Below are 15,078 nucleotides of genomic sequence, written 5' to 3'. Positions count from 1 at the left end.
ACTCTTCTGGCTCTAATGCCGATGTCCAGAAGCAGTCTGCTGACCCACCGCTGCCCCTAGGATGACTGTCCCCCCCAAACTCTTTTGTTAGTCATTATAAATTAGCATCGTGTCCATAGTGTCTCATTCCTGTTTCTCTGATTACTCCATTAGGAGACTCGTCTCCACATCACTGAACACTACTGAATATTTTATTGTACGACTCCTGGCTGCAGATCAGCCCTGCATGTTTATTTTGAAGTGGTGCTGCCTTTTTGGCGTCTCAATCTGAAATTTAACAAGTGCATATATAAAAGTTATTCCTCATTTAAAAAATGTATAAATTAAATATGTAGTATAGTGATGTAGCAGGCAGCACTTGCACTTCAGATGTGTTCCCCTTTACCTGACATGTTGTAGCCAGGCAGTGGCCAGCCCTGCAGTGGCATGTCTTATGATTCTTTTGTTAATCCTTACATGTCATTCTTGTGCATCTGATGTTTTGAATATTTCTTTGTCTTTTAATTTTTTATGGATATACAACCCAAAATAAGAAAAAGAAGGGAAGAAATGCAGTTGTCCTTGAATTTCCTTTGACTTTTATTTCAGTACAGACAGTATGAACCCAAGATTTGTCATGTTTTGTCCGGTCAGCTTCATTTCATTTGTTAATATACATCAATTCCTGCATTTCAGGCCTGCAACACATTCCAAAAAAGTTGGGATGGTAAAGTATTCACCATTTTGTAATGATGGCTTTCCTTCTCACAACACTTCAAAGACATTTTGGCCCTGAGGATGCCAAGCAATATAGTATTTCAGATGTTATTTTGTCCCAATCTTGTCTCCTAATCACTTCTCTTCTCCATTCCTCAGGTCTACTTCAAGCGAGATGGCGAACTAATTGAAGCGATGACTTGGGGGCAGTCCCCAATGGGAAGTGATGGAAGCGCTGGAGGCCTGAGAGACCCCCGGCCCCTTATTAGTCGTGAGCTGGATGACACCAAGCTGCAGAAGTCATTGTCTCTGCTGGACCTGGATGAGAAGCCACCAAGACTATTTACAGAGGATCCTCATCGGGGTAACACCCCCAGGGCCCCGGGCTATGAACCCAACCCAGCCACAGAGATCATTCCAGAAACAGTGGTCAGCCGGGAATTCCCACGCTGGGTCCAAAGTACCGAGCCCCTGTATTACTTTCGCAATGCACACATCCCATTGAATGATGGGACTGTGGAAGTAAGAGCCATGCTCACTTGGACTCTAAACCCGCAGCTCGATAACGATGCCCTGTTCAGCTGTGAAGTCAAACATCCAGCCTTGTCGATGCCCATGCAGGCTGAGGTCACACTCGGTGAGTTCGCTTCTTTTACACAAAGTGGAAGTGGATCAATTCATGGATTCATTTTGCAGTTTGAAGTGAAAAAAGTTTTTCTTAGTCAGAATTGTATACAGTATGTGCTCCAGTATAAGCAAAAATATATTTTTATTTTAGTATTAAATGTTTTGAGATTTCCTTTAATTAATGAAGTCTTATAAGATCTATTTATCTATCAATCATATAGCGCCTTTCATAGCTATGTATTATATAGTGCCTTTCTTACCTATCTATTTATTATATAATGCCTTCTATCTATCTATATATCTTTCTATCAATTATATAGTGCCTTTCATATCTATCTATCAGTCATATAGCGCTTTTCATATCTATCTATCAGTTATATAGTGCCTTTCCTATCTATATATCTTTGTATCTATCTATCTATCTATCTATCTATCTATCTATCTATCTATCTATCTATCTAATAGCCTGTCATCTCATTTACTATTATCAAAGTCAGTTTGGATTGACCTTCTTCTGTTTTCTGCTCTTCTCACAGCTGCACCCAAGGGCCCCAAGCTGGCAATGTCCCCGCCACGAGCGAAAGTTGGGGACACCGTCCGAATACTCGTGCAAGGATTCCAGGTAAGATCATGTAGGGTGGGTGTTTCACAAACCTTAAGGCAATGAAAATTAGATAGATAGATAGATAGATAGATAGATAGATAGGCACTATATAATGTATTATCTATATTGAATATCCCTTAAACTAAGGGCTTCATCTTTTAGATTGCTTGTGTTGGTTACAAATTTCATAATACATTGCAAATTATATCTAAATATTTAAATTGTATTTAAAAATACATTGAAAAAAATCCCCAAGCTTACCACTAGAGGGTTGTATTGCCAAGGAAATCCAATTGTACCCACTGACTCCTCATAAAAACTCCCAGCAGTGGTGGTCACAGAACAGGAATTCCTTGAGACAAGGTGGTCACAAGAGATGCAGCAATCAGACGTGGGTGGTCAGCCAAACAGTTGCCATTAGAGACAGGTGTAGTTCCGAGATGGTGATTAAAGGAAAATGTCTGACTAAATGAGATTATTTCAAGTAGAGTGTACATTTCTATTATAAAACCTAAAAAAGCGTTTCAAGTGACAGAGCTTAAGGAAGGCTTGTTCAGCCACCACCATTAGCATTGTTGTTTCTATGGTTCTGAGGTGTCATCACTGTTACGACATTCTTTAATGAAAATGCTGTCAGAAGTACAATAAGATCAGAGCTGCTGAGGAGTGGGATTGTGCAGATCACATCACTACAGACAGGCTATTCTTAAATATACAGTACATGTACCAAGAAGAACTGTATGGGTTGAGCTTTTGCTTGGCCAGGACAAACAGATCACTGCAACTCATCCGTCCAAGCAGTTATATTTTTACAGAACCCCCTCATGATTTTAATGCAGCTTTTGTATCTCTTGCATTATCAATCATCCTTAGCAAGCCACTGGGCAGCACAGCGATTAACAGATTCAGCGTTCTGTGTTAAAATCCTATGCCGAGTCTTTTGGAATTTATTATTTTCCTTGCGTCCCCACGGCAGTGTTCCCTACAATGGACCGATGTTCCATCCAGGGCCGATTCCTGCCAAGACAGACTCTGGCTCTGGTGTTTGCGATCCTCGTAACATTTTCTGCTCATGTTGGCCTGGATTTTAGGGAAGAGCCAGAAATCACAAAAGGTCAGTTGAGTAAGGTGGGGCCTCCAAATGTTTGATTCCAGAAGCACCAATGAAGAGGACAATCTTGGTGGAGCGATGCACAGGAGCTTTGTCACAGTGAAGGGACAAATCACTCAACTTGTACTTGGGGGAGACCTCTCTCAAGAATGTGTAAAGTTTCAGCCAAACACCTCTGTATAGGCATCTGAAGGACTTCATTACATGGGAGGGCAGCCACGATGCTCTCATGAGAGATGAAAATGTGAAGCATCACCTTGATGGCAGACTTCACAGAAATCAGAATCAGAAAATAAACATGATGCTTGTGATTTTCTTATATTTTATAGTGAAACAGATGCTTACCCGATTATATGCAGCACACGCGTATCTTCTTGGATGTGTGATTGAGCCGGCATACCTTTAGGTGTGCGTGGATCTTCTAGACAAGGTGCATTTAGACTACAATTGGCTGAAATCCCAGACAGGTGACCTCCATTGGACTAATTCTGGGACTTCTAAGACCAAATGGCTGCACCAGTTAGTTGGTGACTGGAATTGACAAAAGCTGTTCGCTCATGATCAACATGCAACCTGACAGCGCTTGAGCAGTGGAGGAAAAATGGAGATGTGCAAAGCTGATTGAGAGACCTGTGCACAGCGACTCAAGGCTGTCATGGCTGTCACCTACTAAATACTAAAGCTGAATTGGGTCAATGCTTATGAGATTAATAAGTGTGTGTTTTATATTTGTAACAATTCAGACCACTTTGCAGAGATCCATTTCCAGTTTGACATTAAAGAGTCTTTTTCTCCTGATCGGTGCCAAAATTCAAACTCAAGTGTCAATGAGCTTTGCACCCTAGGAACCAAGTTACCCAAACTATTCTAATAACATTTCAGAAATGATTTACCGCTCTGGTGTTGATCTTTCTGATCATAAAATGGGTCGTTACAATATCAATTGACAAGAAGAATTCATAATTAATTACAGAATTACGATATTTGAGGGTTCCTCTAGAGCAGGGGTGTCAAACTCCAGGCCTTGAGGGCCACAGTGGCTGCAGTTTTTTATTCTTGCCATCTTCTTCATTAGTGACCACTTTTTGCTGCTGATTACTTCTTTTAATTAACTTGACTCAGGCCCCATAGTTGTTTCTTTTTCCTTAATTAGCAGCCAAACAATAATAAGACACAATACAGGCCACCATATGACCAGCTCACCTGTGCCCATCACAAAATATCTGAAAATAAAGGAAGGTGAAGGTCTCAGTAAGACTGATTTCCGAGGTCACCAAAACATTATGGCGGCGTTCTTAGCAAAAGCAGAAAAGCAACAGTTTTGGAAATATCTGCTGTAGCAGAATGAGAGCAGCAACAAGCCATGGAATTAAATAACGGGTTTAATTAACAGCAAGAATCGACTTCTCATTAAGAAAGGGATTGGAGTTTGAAGCCCCAATTTAGCTGGTCATCTGTTGGCTCGTTTCACGTCTCATTTCTGTTTGGCTGCCATTTTATGAACAAAGGAATCAATTCAGAGGACTGAATCCTTAAAAACAGGGCTATGAAAATGAAGGGAAAAGGAGTTAATTAGCTGCGAAAACTGGTCACAGATTAGGAAAAAGGTTAGAATAAAAGCCTGCAGCCACTGTGGCCCTCCAGGCCTGGAGTTCGACACCCCTGCTCTAGAGGACCTCTTTCTCTTGCACGATTTGGCTGAAAAACTAATTAGCACATCGTTATCTCATAACAGGCTTAAGTTTCAAGTTAGTTCAGACCATCTTCAAGAAACTGTGGCACAATGACAGACACACACACATGGCCATCATCAAGATATCAATGTTTTCGGTATCGGAGACCCTAAAATGTTGAGATCCATCAAAAAGCAAAGCCTGAAATTTCTGATGAATCAGAAGCTTTTGCTCCTTCCTCATAGATGATAAGTTATAGTTAGGGAAGGGAGCAAAGCAAAAAGCCAAATGAAATCCACTGCGGTTCACTTGGGAAAACCTCCAAGAGGGTGACTACTTTTTATAGGCACCGTATGCTTGGGATGTGTGAAGAACACCAGAACAACTGGAGGAACAACTGGTGTGCACACTGGGATAACAGGCAGTGCTTGGACCAGCATTTGAATCCTGGAATCTCAAGCTGTGAGGAAGTTCCACAAAACCGCTGTGCCAGCAGCCATCTCAAGCAGATCGTCAAGATTTTCAAAGTGTAGCTCGTCAGTAAATCTGATTATAAAGCACTGCTGTGTCGGAGTAGTTGTGTGGTCTTAGCTGGAGAGTCTGGGTTGGCAGACTGTGCCGAGTGTCCCACCATTGCTCTCAGTGTGCCTTCTGTGCGAGTCACTTAGCCATCTTTAATGTACCGTCAGGCACAATATGTGTAATCTGTGTTCTGCTCGAGGTTGGCAGTTTGTCTGAACAAGTGCACATGGGGTCTGTTTTCAAATAAGTAGACGAGCATATTAAACTATTTTTATAAATTTAGAAACGTCTGCCGAGAAAGAAACACCTGGGTTGGACCTAATGAACCAGACTGCCAAGTATGAGAATACATGCCTTGGGCACTTAGCTTTATTAAACGCCTTAATGGACCTTTGGTAAGCATTTCCACACCGCTTCACAAAGATGTACCGCTCACTCTATTGAAATGTAAGGCAACACTCACAAAAAAGCGACTCAAAGCAGCTCGCTACTGTTTGGTTTTATTGTAAAACGAGGTCTTCATCATACAAAGCAGAGCCCACTCTGGCAATGCATTGTGTGGCCCTGAAGAGCAGCCAGATGAGAAATGCCATCTTCTCTTTCACTCTGTAGACAGAAAAACAAAAAGAAAGGAAAAAGAAAAATGAAACTGTTGCACCACAATACGTCTGTTTTAAGCAAATTAGACAAGAGCATGAGGATAATGTCAGTCAGTCATGGCAGCAGCTAAAGGGATGTTCATGTTGCTTTTCTGACTTCGTTCCAATAGTTCTGGATGTGTATGGAAGGTGTCATTCACACTGGGTGCTCAACGCGGCCCTTTCCTGGCTTTTTGAAGGATGAAGGCACTACTAAGGGTCCGGTTGAGCAAACAGAGTCAAACAAGCAAGTGAAATGGCAAGAGCAGGAAAAAGGAGAAAGGCAGCCTAACAGTAGACAGGAGAATGCGTGCTGCACATCTGAAACCTCACTCCCCATCTTTTAAGCACTACCTCCTGTAGTGGGTGCGGAAAGTATTCAGACCCCTTCGCCTTCTACCAGGGGCACAGCCAGGAATAGATTTTAGGGAGGGCTTGTATAAAAATGGGTGGTCTAGATTTTAGTCAGATACAGTCATATGAAAACGTTTGGGAAACCCTCTTAATTCTTTGGATTTTTGTTTCTCATTGGCTGAGCTTTCAAAGTAGCAGCTTCCTTTTAATAGATGACATGACTTATGGAAACAGTAGGATTTCAGCAGTGACATTAAGTTTATTGGATTAACAGAAAATATGCAATATGCATCATAACAAAATTAGACAGGTATATAAGTGTGGGCACCCAAACAGAGATATGACATCAATACTTTGTCGAGCCTCCTTTTGTTAATCTAACAGCCTCTAGACGTTGTCCTCCTATAGCCTTTGATGAGTGTCTGGATTCTGAATGGAGGTATTTCTGACCATTCCTTCATACAAAATCTCTACAGTTCAGTTAAATTTGATGGCTGCCAAGCATGAACAGCCTGCTTCAAATCATCCCATAGATTTTCAATGATATTCAAGTCAGGGGACTGTGACGGCCATTCCAGAACATTGTACTTCTCCCTCGGTATGAATGCCTTTGTAGATTTCCAACTGTGTTTTGGGTCATTGTCTTTTTGGAATATCCAACCCCTGCATAACTTCAACTTTGTGACTGATTCTTGAACATTATCCTGAAGAAGTTGTTTATATTGGGTTGAATTCATTCGACCCTCGACTTTAACAAGGGCCCCAGTCCCTGAACTGGCCACACAGCCCCACAGCATGATGGAACCTCCACCAAATTTGACAGTAGGTAGCAGGTGTTTTTCTTGAAATGCGGTGTTCTTCTTCCGCCATGCAAAGCACTTTTTGTTGTGACCAAATAACTTAATTTTTGTCTCATCAGTCCAAAGCACTTTGTTCCAGAATTAATCTGTCTTATTTAAATGAGTATTTGTATACAACAAGCGACCCTGTTTGTGGCGTGAGTGCAGAAAGGGCTTCTTTCTCATCACCCAGCCATACAGATGTTCTTTGTGCAAATTGTGCTGAATTGTAGAACGATGTACAGATACACCATCTGCAGCAAGATGTTTTTGCTGGTCTTTGGAGGTGATCTGTGGGTTGTCTGTAATCATTCTCAAAATCCTGCTCCTATGCCGCTCCTGTATTTTTCTTGGCCTGCCAGACCTGAGCTGGTTTAACAGCAACTGTGCCTGTGGCCTTCCATTTCCTGAGGACATTCCTTCCAGTTGAAACTGACAGTTTAAATCTCTGAGATCACTTTGTGTAACCTTCATCTAAACCATGAGACTGAACAATCTTTGTTTTCAGATCTTTGGAGAGTTGCTTTGAGGATCCCATGCTGTCTGTCACTCTTCAGAGGAGAGTCAAAGGGAAGGAAGCACAACTTGTGATTGACCACCTTAAATACCTTTTACCACTCATGATTGGACACTCCTGTCTATGAAGTTCATGGTTTAACAAGCTCATCCAACCAATTTGGTGTTGCCAGTAATCAGCATTGAGCAGTGACAGGCATTCAAATCAGCACAATGACAATGGGACCCACATTTTTGCACAGCCAGTTTGATTTAAATCTCATACAACTAAATACTGCTTCACTAAAAATCTTTGTTCGTAAAACACCGCAGTACTCCAATGTTCCTAGGAAATGAAAGACATACCACTGTTATCTTTTTGGTTGAAAGGAGAGTCAATTATTATGCAGGCTGAGAGGGGGTCCCAAACTTTTTCATATGACCATATATAAGGGCACTTTTCAAAAAAAATACATCTATTCATAGGGTGGTACATTCACATAATTGAATTATTACTGAACACTTAACTCAAATGCAATCCATGGTTTCCATAGCCCGGACATGAAAAGGTGACATGATAGAAATGTTTAAAATGATGAAAAGAAATGGTACAATGGATCCCGGCAGTTACTTAAAAATGAGTTCAACAAGAACACTGGGACACGGATAGAAACTTGTTGAACGTAAATTTAACGCAAAAACATTTTCTATAACATAGACAAGCAAAGACACGTGGAGTAAATTCCCAGGTAGGGTGGTAGGTTCAGACCTCAACTTATTAGTTTAGAGAAAGTGTGTCAATAGAATTGGTGGACTTGCTGGGTTGAATGGCCTGTTCTTGTCAAAATTATTCTAATAATCTAATTTGTCCAAGCTGTTTATGCGCACTGGGTTTATTGCAAATTGGACTTCATCTTCAAGTTTTATTGTTAAAGAGCGTCTAGGGCCAATTTTCTGATTTCCTGTCCTCTGTAGAAAGCTATAGCATCATGTCTCCTTTGTCTCTCCTGCAGAATGAGGTCTTCCCAGAGCCACTGTTCACCTGGACACGGGTTGGTGGTCACCTGCTAGATGGCAGCACTGAGCACGACGGCAAGGAACTGGTACTGGAGCGTGTGCCAGCTGAGCTGAATGGATCGATGTATAGCTGCACGGCCCAGAATCCTCTGGGCTCCACGGACACGCACACTCGACTCATCGTGTTCGGTAAAGGTGCCCATATGTGCTAGTCTAGTCAGCTTATGATCCGGTGAGATTGCTACTTTCTTTCAGTCCTTCAGTCAAGGAATGGGGTGCTGCACTGAGGTCAGCATTAATATTTATTGCAAACTGGTGTGTGACTACATTTCGGCCTCCTGAGGACTTGCCAATTACTTCTACCTGGAGACCTAGGAGCAAACCTGGAACACCTGTGGTCCTGCTTAATAGCCTGCACCAGTATGTCCAGGTGTCTGCAACTAGAAAACAGACCTTCATCATGCCAGGTCAGGTTGGGGAGCATGCACTGGTACAGCGCGTTGATGCACCCAACACATGACGAAACAACTCGGAATCCCGGTTGACAACCCCCCAGGCAGACACACAGTCCAGTCCCACCCTCTGGATATGACCCTGTATTTGAGTTACTGTATGTGGGTGTCCACTTAGCCTGGTCCAGCCACTCGAGTCCTCAGCAATGAGGATCATGAGACCGAGTTCACCCTCAGAGAACCACACCACATGGCTGTAGTGCCATAACTGACACTCCCTTAAAATGCAGGTAATGTGCCTCATTCAGAACTGTGCGAGCAACCGCTCATCTGAGACAAAGTCAAGCTAGCGGTACCCAAGGATTCTCCAAAGAGACACAGTACCACGTGTATAGAAATGTGGGCAAGGAGGCAGCATCTTGTCGTCGCAGATTGTCACTTTCTTCATTTTAAGAAATGTTCTGAAGGTCACGGCTGTTTTCTAACCCTAACATGCATGCGATACCCCATGCTGTGGCCGTGGTCACACATCCCCAGTGAGGTATCTTGTAGTTCATGAAACTGGGTACCAGTGAGTGAATGAGGGACACTGGCCACTACTCAAGGTTTAAAAAAAAACAATGTTCCTTATTTTCCGGTGCCAAAACAACTTAACTACTCAAGAAATAAGTGGCACAACACAAATAGTAAGTAGAATACCTCAGTTAAGAATAAAATGTCAGTCAGTCAGTCAGTCAGTCATTCTCCAACCCGCTATATCCTAACACTGGGTCACGGGGGTCTGCTGGAGCCAATCCCAGCCAACAAGGCAGGAACAAATCCCCGGGCAGGGCGCCAGCCCACCACAGGGCACACATATATACCAAGCACACACTAGGGACAATTTAAGATCACCAATGCACCTAACCTGCATGTCTTTGGACTGTGGGAGGAAACCCCTGCAGACACGGGGAGAACATGCAAACTCCACGCAGGGAGGACCCGGGAAGCAAACCCAGGTCTCCTTACTGCGAGGCAGCAGCGCTACCCACTGCGCCACCATGCCACCCTAGAATAAAATGTTAAGAAGGAAAAAAAAAAAAATACAAAAATCAGTCCAGCCCAAAATCTCTCCCAAAGCATATAGCGGTGATAAATGGTCCGTGGCGAAAGCACGATTTTAATAAATAATCAGGAGTCCCGAAGCGTGCAGGCTCCAAACGGGTACAAGTACACATGTGAACGTAGACGTGCCGTTCTGCGGTTGATTGGGGTGCATGGCTGGTCGCACATTCTCATACAAATGTGAGCCGATCTGTCAAGTGCTGTCTCCATGCTACGTTGCCAATATTTGCTTCTCTCTACATCCCAGGTGTTTCACTTTTCTAGCCATTTTGCTTTCTTTTTTGTAAGACATCATGACAGTGGCATCTGAACTCTGCTGGTAGCTTACCACCAATACTGCAGAAACACAGGTAGCCATTGCACTTGTCACAGCTCACTTCATGTGCTGCAGACTGGATTTTTTTATTTTGCCATTAGAGGGTGCCAGAGTGCTGAGAGACGTTCAGAATTGTGCACTCTTCATCGCCCAGCTGGTTTCCAATGTTAAATTTCATGTTTGTTTTTTTGTGTTTTTCATTTGTAGAAAACCCCAGCATGATGAAGGGATCTCAGATTTCAAACGGTAAGTCACCATTTCCCACATGTGCATGGATTTGACTTCAAATGTTCAAATATTGAGCATATTCAGGCCTGGCCCGTACTTGGATGGGAGACCAACCAGGAACTTGGATGTCTGCTGGAAGAGGTGTTGTTGAGACCAGCCGGGAGCACTTACCCAGTGGTCTGAGTGTAGATCCTAATGCCCCAGTGCCAGGGATGGGGACACTCTGCTGTAAAAATGGGACGTAAAGCCGAGGTCCTGGCTCTAAAATATTCCTGGCTGACACTAAAATTTCCCTGGGCATCCTTCTCAAAGAGTAGGGTGTATCCCGATGTCCAGGCTAAAGTGCCCATCCTGGCCTGGTCATTCTGGCCCCCTATCCCTCTCCTGTCTCTGACTGGCTATCTCTCGCCACTTCACCACCTAACGGCTAATGTATGGTTGGCATACTGGGGCAGAATGGCTGCTGTCACCTCATCCAGGTGAATGCAGCACATTAGTGGTGGTTGAAGTGGCTCCCCACTTTGAGTAGTGAGTAAAGCTCTATATAAATGTAAATAATTATTATTATTATTACTTCACATTGTAAAGAGTGGTAAAATCGGAATACACTTTGGTGTATTTTATATAACTTCCATTGCAAAGACGGTCAAATACCAGCCTAAACAGGAATAAAGAACTGTATAACGCAAACCAGGTAAATGTATTAAGGTGAAAAATGATGATGAAAGGGAACTGGGGTGACATACTTTAAAAGAGAACATGGGCAGAAAGCGCAGCCCCCTTAAATGTGAATAATAACCAGTCACTGCAGTGGGCACCATTTCTTCATGACAAAGCTGATCTTCTCATGCCTCGACAATGAAAGCGGATGTCATTCCGAGGATCTCTAATAAAGGCCAGGTGTCACTGTCAGTTTCGGCTGCACTGCACCTCACCTCGTCGTTTCCGGGTACCCGATGTCCACATCACACGAGCACAACCGAGTATAAGAGAGATGTGACCAGTTTCAGTGACATACTGACCCCAGCAAACTGGATTGTGGCTGACCCTTCGTGGAAAGTGGATTGAGAATGTTTTCAGGCGTCTTCACTTTCTGCACTCTTTATTGTGTCGTAGGTTCAAATCAAAATGGATACATTTGCTATTTTTGCCCATCAATCTACACTCAGTGACCCATAATGACAAAATGAAAACATGTTTTCAGAAAGATTTTAAAATTTATTAAACATTAGAAACGGACATCTCTCCTTCTCTTTGGACCATTAAGATGGTGGGCTTCCTGCTGTAGTCCAGATCATATTTTTTTATCACTCAGTGCACTTCCATGCGCTTTAATAACCCGCTTATTCACAGAAATCCGGTTTCTAAAAGGCCTTGTAAACCCTTATTCTAGAAAACAGAGGTTTGTATTAGGAATTTGTTAGTTTTCGCATACCCCTTGGTGTCAGGGTCAGCCATTCTCCTGGAGCATTTGCAGGTTAAGGTCCCAACAGAGTAGGATCCTCTTTGGCAGTAACTGGCAATCTTCCAGATACCAGTGCAGACCCTTAGCCTCAGAGATTTCTCTACGTATAACCCGATTATTTGGCCATGTACTGTATACCATAGCTGGGTTACACTTAAGAATTTTGTAGTCTGTGCATGTCCGTTGCACTCTGTTAGCATGTGCATGTGTTAGCTTCACACACGTTTTCAGCGGCCATGTATAGAAGGGTCCGCAAGATACATTTCTTAAGGCAAATGCTCTGCCAATCACATTATTCCTATTTTCTGGCTGTAATAATCGGTCTCACTATTTCCGAAATCGATGAATTTATCTCGAGGAGCTGAGCATTGTGTGTTAAACCCAGCAGCGCAATCTTGACAGCAATAGGGTAACGCACAAAAAGTTATGTATGTTAAGTGGTGTGGACGCTAGGGGCGCTGCTGCCCCGTGAAACCCACCAGACAGACGTCCAAGACACACGTGTAAAAACACCAAGCAGAATTTTGATATTATTTTTCTTCAATACAGTGCACAAAACACCACACACGCCACAATTCTCTAGTAATCCAATATCAATAATCACCAATAAACAATAACAATCCTCCACACCCAGCAGCTTCGTCACTCAACCTCCCAACTCCGGCTCTGCTTGCTGGGACTCGAATGGTCCTTTAAATAGTCCTTGACCCGGAAGTGCTTCTGTCCTTCTGCTCATGTGATTTAATAGTCAGACTCTTATTTTTCTTCAGCCCTCAAGTAGCGCGGAAGTACTGATGGCTTCCGTCTTTGTGACTCTGAAGTACTTCTAGGTTGTGGTAACAGTAGGAGTCTCCAGGTTCTTTGTGAGCTCCCCCCTGGTGGCACCCATGGCACCCAACAGGGCTGAGGAAATGGACTCCATGTCCCAGGATGCCCTGAGGGAATCCAGGAAACCGTTGTTGTCCAGGGGAGCTGCCACCTAGTGTCCTAGTGTTATATGGTGCCTCACATATCTATCTATCTATCTATCTATCATATAGTGCCTCACATATCTATCTATCTATCTATCTATCATATAGTGCCTCACATATCTATCTATCTATCTATCTATCATATAGTGCCTCACATATCTATCTATCTATCCATCTATCAATCATATAGTGCCTCACATATCTATCTATCTATTATATAGTGCCCTTTATGTCTATCTATCTATCTATCTATCTATCTATCAATCATATTGTGCCTCAAATATCTATCTGTTTCTCATATTGTGCCATCTTCCTGTCTGTCTATCTATTGTGCAGTTCCATCTGTCAGTCTGTCTGTCATAAAGTGGCATTCTTCTGTCTCTCCATCACCACCATGACCCCCAGGGTCTGAGTGGCACGTGACATTTATTGCTAATTAAATGTAACCTCAAAGATCTCATTACAGATTTACTACCGAGCAGCTTTTACATTCTTTAACAACCGGTTTCGGCAGAGCTTTGTTATTTTGGTTTTGTTTAACTATGCCTTTGTTTCTTTTGGCTGGAGTTTCAGTGTTTGGATCCTGGAGATGTTCCGCATGCCTTTGCAGACTGTTGAGTGGTAAAGCACCATTTCTGCCATCACTGTGCAATATAAATATGCGTAGTATGTACGTATTCTGAGTTAAGGGATCAAATTGGAGTTCCAGAGAACTTCCTTGCAACTTATTTTGACTGGTTTAGCAAGATCTGGGGTGTGGGGGGTGTGGTGTGGCATGAGGAGATGTAGTTGTTCTGGACTGTGAAGAAATGTATGAAGGGTACAATATGTTAAGTCCTGGAAAAGACTTCCCCAGTGTTTTCCTGAGAAGACGAGTGTCCACCTTGTATATCTAGTACTCTGTCAGCGAGTGAGTAATGAGTGTTTTGCTCTCCCTGCAGATGCAGCATCCCATGAGGAGACATCCAGAGTGGTTTTGGCCCTGCTTCTCCTAACAGTGACTCTGGAACTCACGTGAGTTGGGCAATCGCCCACCCTGCCAGTCTGCCTGGAACACCCGCACGCCCACCCGCCAGCCCACCTGCCAGCCTGGGCCGCAGCACACATCTGATGCCACACATCTGACTATTTCTGTCTTTTTGTATAAACAAAAGAGCAAACAAAAACCAAGCAAAAAAAAAAAAAACTGGACAAAAACGCCCCCTTTGTCTGTTTATCTTCATGTCTCGCCTTTTGTCAGTTCTTCAATAAAACATACAGTCTGATTAATAAAAATACAAAAACAGAGGAGTGAACTCTCATTTCCTTTTTAGTGTGGTTGGGAAGTGCTCATCCAGTGCCGCTCTGCATTTTCGTCCTTCTGTTTGTTATGGAGACCATAAGGAACCTTTGTAACCATTGGCTACACCTATTGTGGCAGACAGACCCTCAACCAATGGAATACTTCAGCTGTCTTTACCTTCTCAAAAAACGGAAGAAAGAGAAGACTCAGTCTGGAACCTAAAATAAAAGAATCGAGCACATTCCCGAACAAACAGGCACAAATGGTGCTTGGGCCTCATCCTCTACGCCACCATATTCCAGCTACAGCAGGCGATGGGTTTGATTTTTGAATTCACAGAAGGCAGACTTTCTATTTTTACTACATTGGTACCCTTTAGAAATCTGTAACTCCTTCTGGCGCAGTGCAGCTGACATCCCAGCAGGCCTTCACTGGAGTTAATGGTGGGTGGAGTGTAGAGGGATGGCAATAGCGCCTTCTTTCCTTGGCCGTTCAGTGGAACATAAACCATCCCACTCTGCCTGTAGGTTAAACACCCACCTGAACATTGTAACTCAGATGTCACCCCCCTTTTCTGTTTTTCATGGAGCAAACATTAAGCCGCTTGTGACGGGTGACAGCTTGCCATGTTTCTTCATCCGACAATTTAGTTGTACATTCAGTTTTGTTTTTAAGGGAAACTTA

At 43.1% G+C, this 15,078-nt stretch overlaps 2 protein-coding genes across 2 annotated transcripts in view; one reads left to right on the top strand and one right to left on the bottom strand.

Moving 5' to 3' along the window:
* igsf21a (immunoglobin superfamily, member 21a) overlaps positions 1-14,399 on the top strand; it is a 777,574-nt gene extending 763,175 nt beyond the window's left edge. Inside the window, exons 6-10 of the mRNA XM_039755430.1 lie at positions 856-1,333; positions 1,860-1,945; positions 8,573-8,765; positions 10,656-10,694; positions 14,054-14,399. Of these exons, the coding sequence (XP_039611364.1) occupies positions 856-1,333; positions 1,860-1,945; positions 8,573-8,765; positions 10,656-10,694; positions 14,054-14,130 (873 nt within the window). The 3' untranslated portion in view covers positions 14,131-14,399. The remainder of the gene's footprint in view (positions 1-855; positions 1,334-1,859; positions 1,946-8,572; positions 8,766-10,655; positions 10,695-14,053) is intronic.
* The window catches only part of c6h1orf158 (chromosome 6 C1orf158 homolog), an 81,259-nt gene continuing 71,940 nt past the window's right edge, over positions 5,760-15,078 (bottom strand). The window contains exon 4 of the mRNA XM_039755431.1: positions 5,760-5,839. Within this exon, the coding sequence (XP_039611365.1) occupies positions 5,835-5,839 (5 nt within the window). The 3' untranslated portion in view covers positions 5,760-5,834. The remainder of the gene's footprint in view (positions 5,840-15,078) is intronic.

The sequence above is a fragment of the Polypterus senegalus genome, chromosome 6 (assembly GCF_016835505.1).
Source record: "Polypterus senegalus isolate Bchr_013 chromosome 6, ASM1683550v1, whole genome shotgun sequence".
NCBI classification, from domain to species: domain Eukaryota; kingdom Metazoa; phylum Chordata; class Cladistia; order Polypteriformes; family Polypteridae; genus Polypterus; species Polypterus senegalus.
Note: the sequence above shows the minus strand (reverse complement) of the source record. Positions and strands in the feature narration are given on the sequence as shown.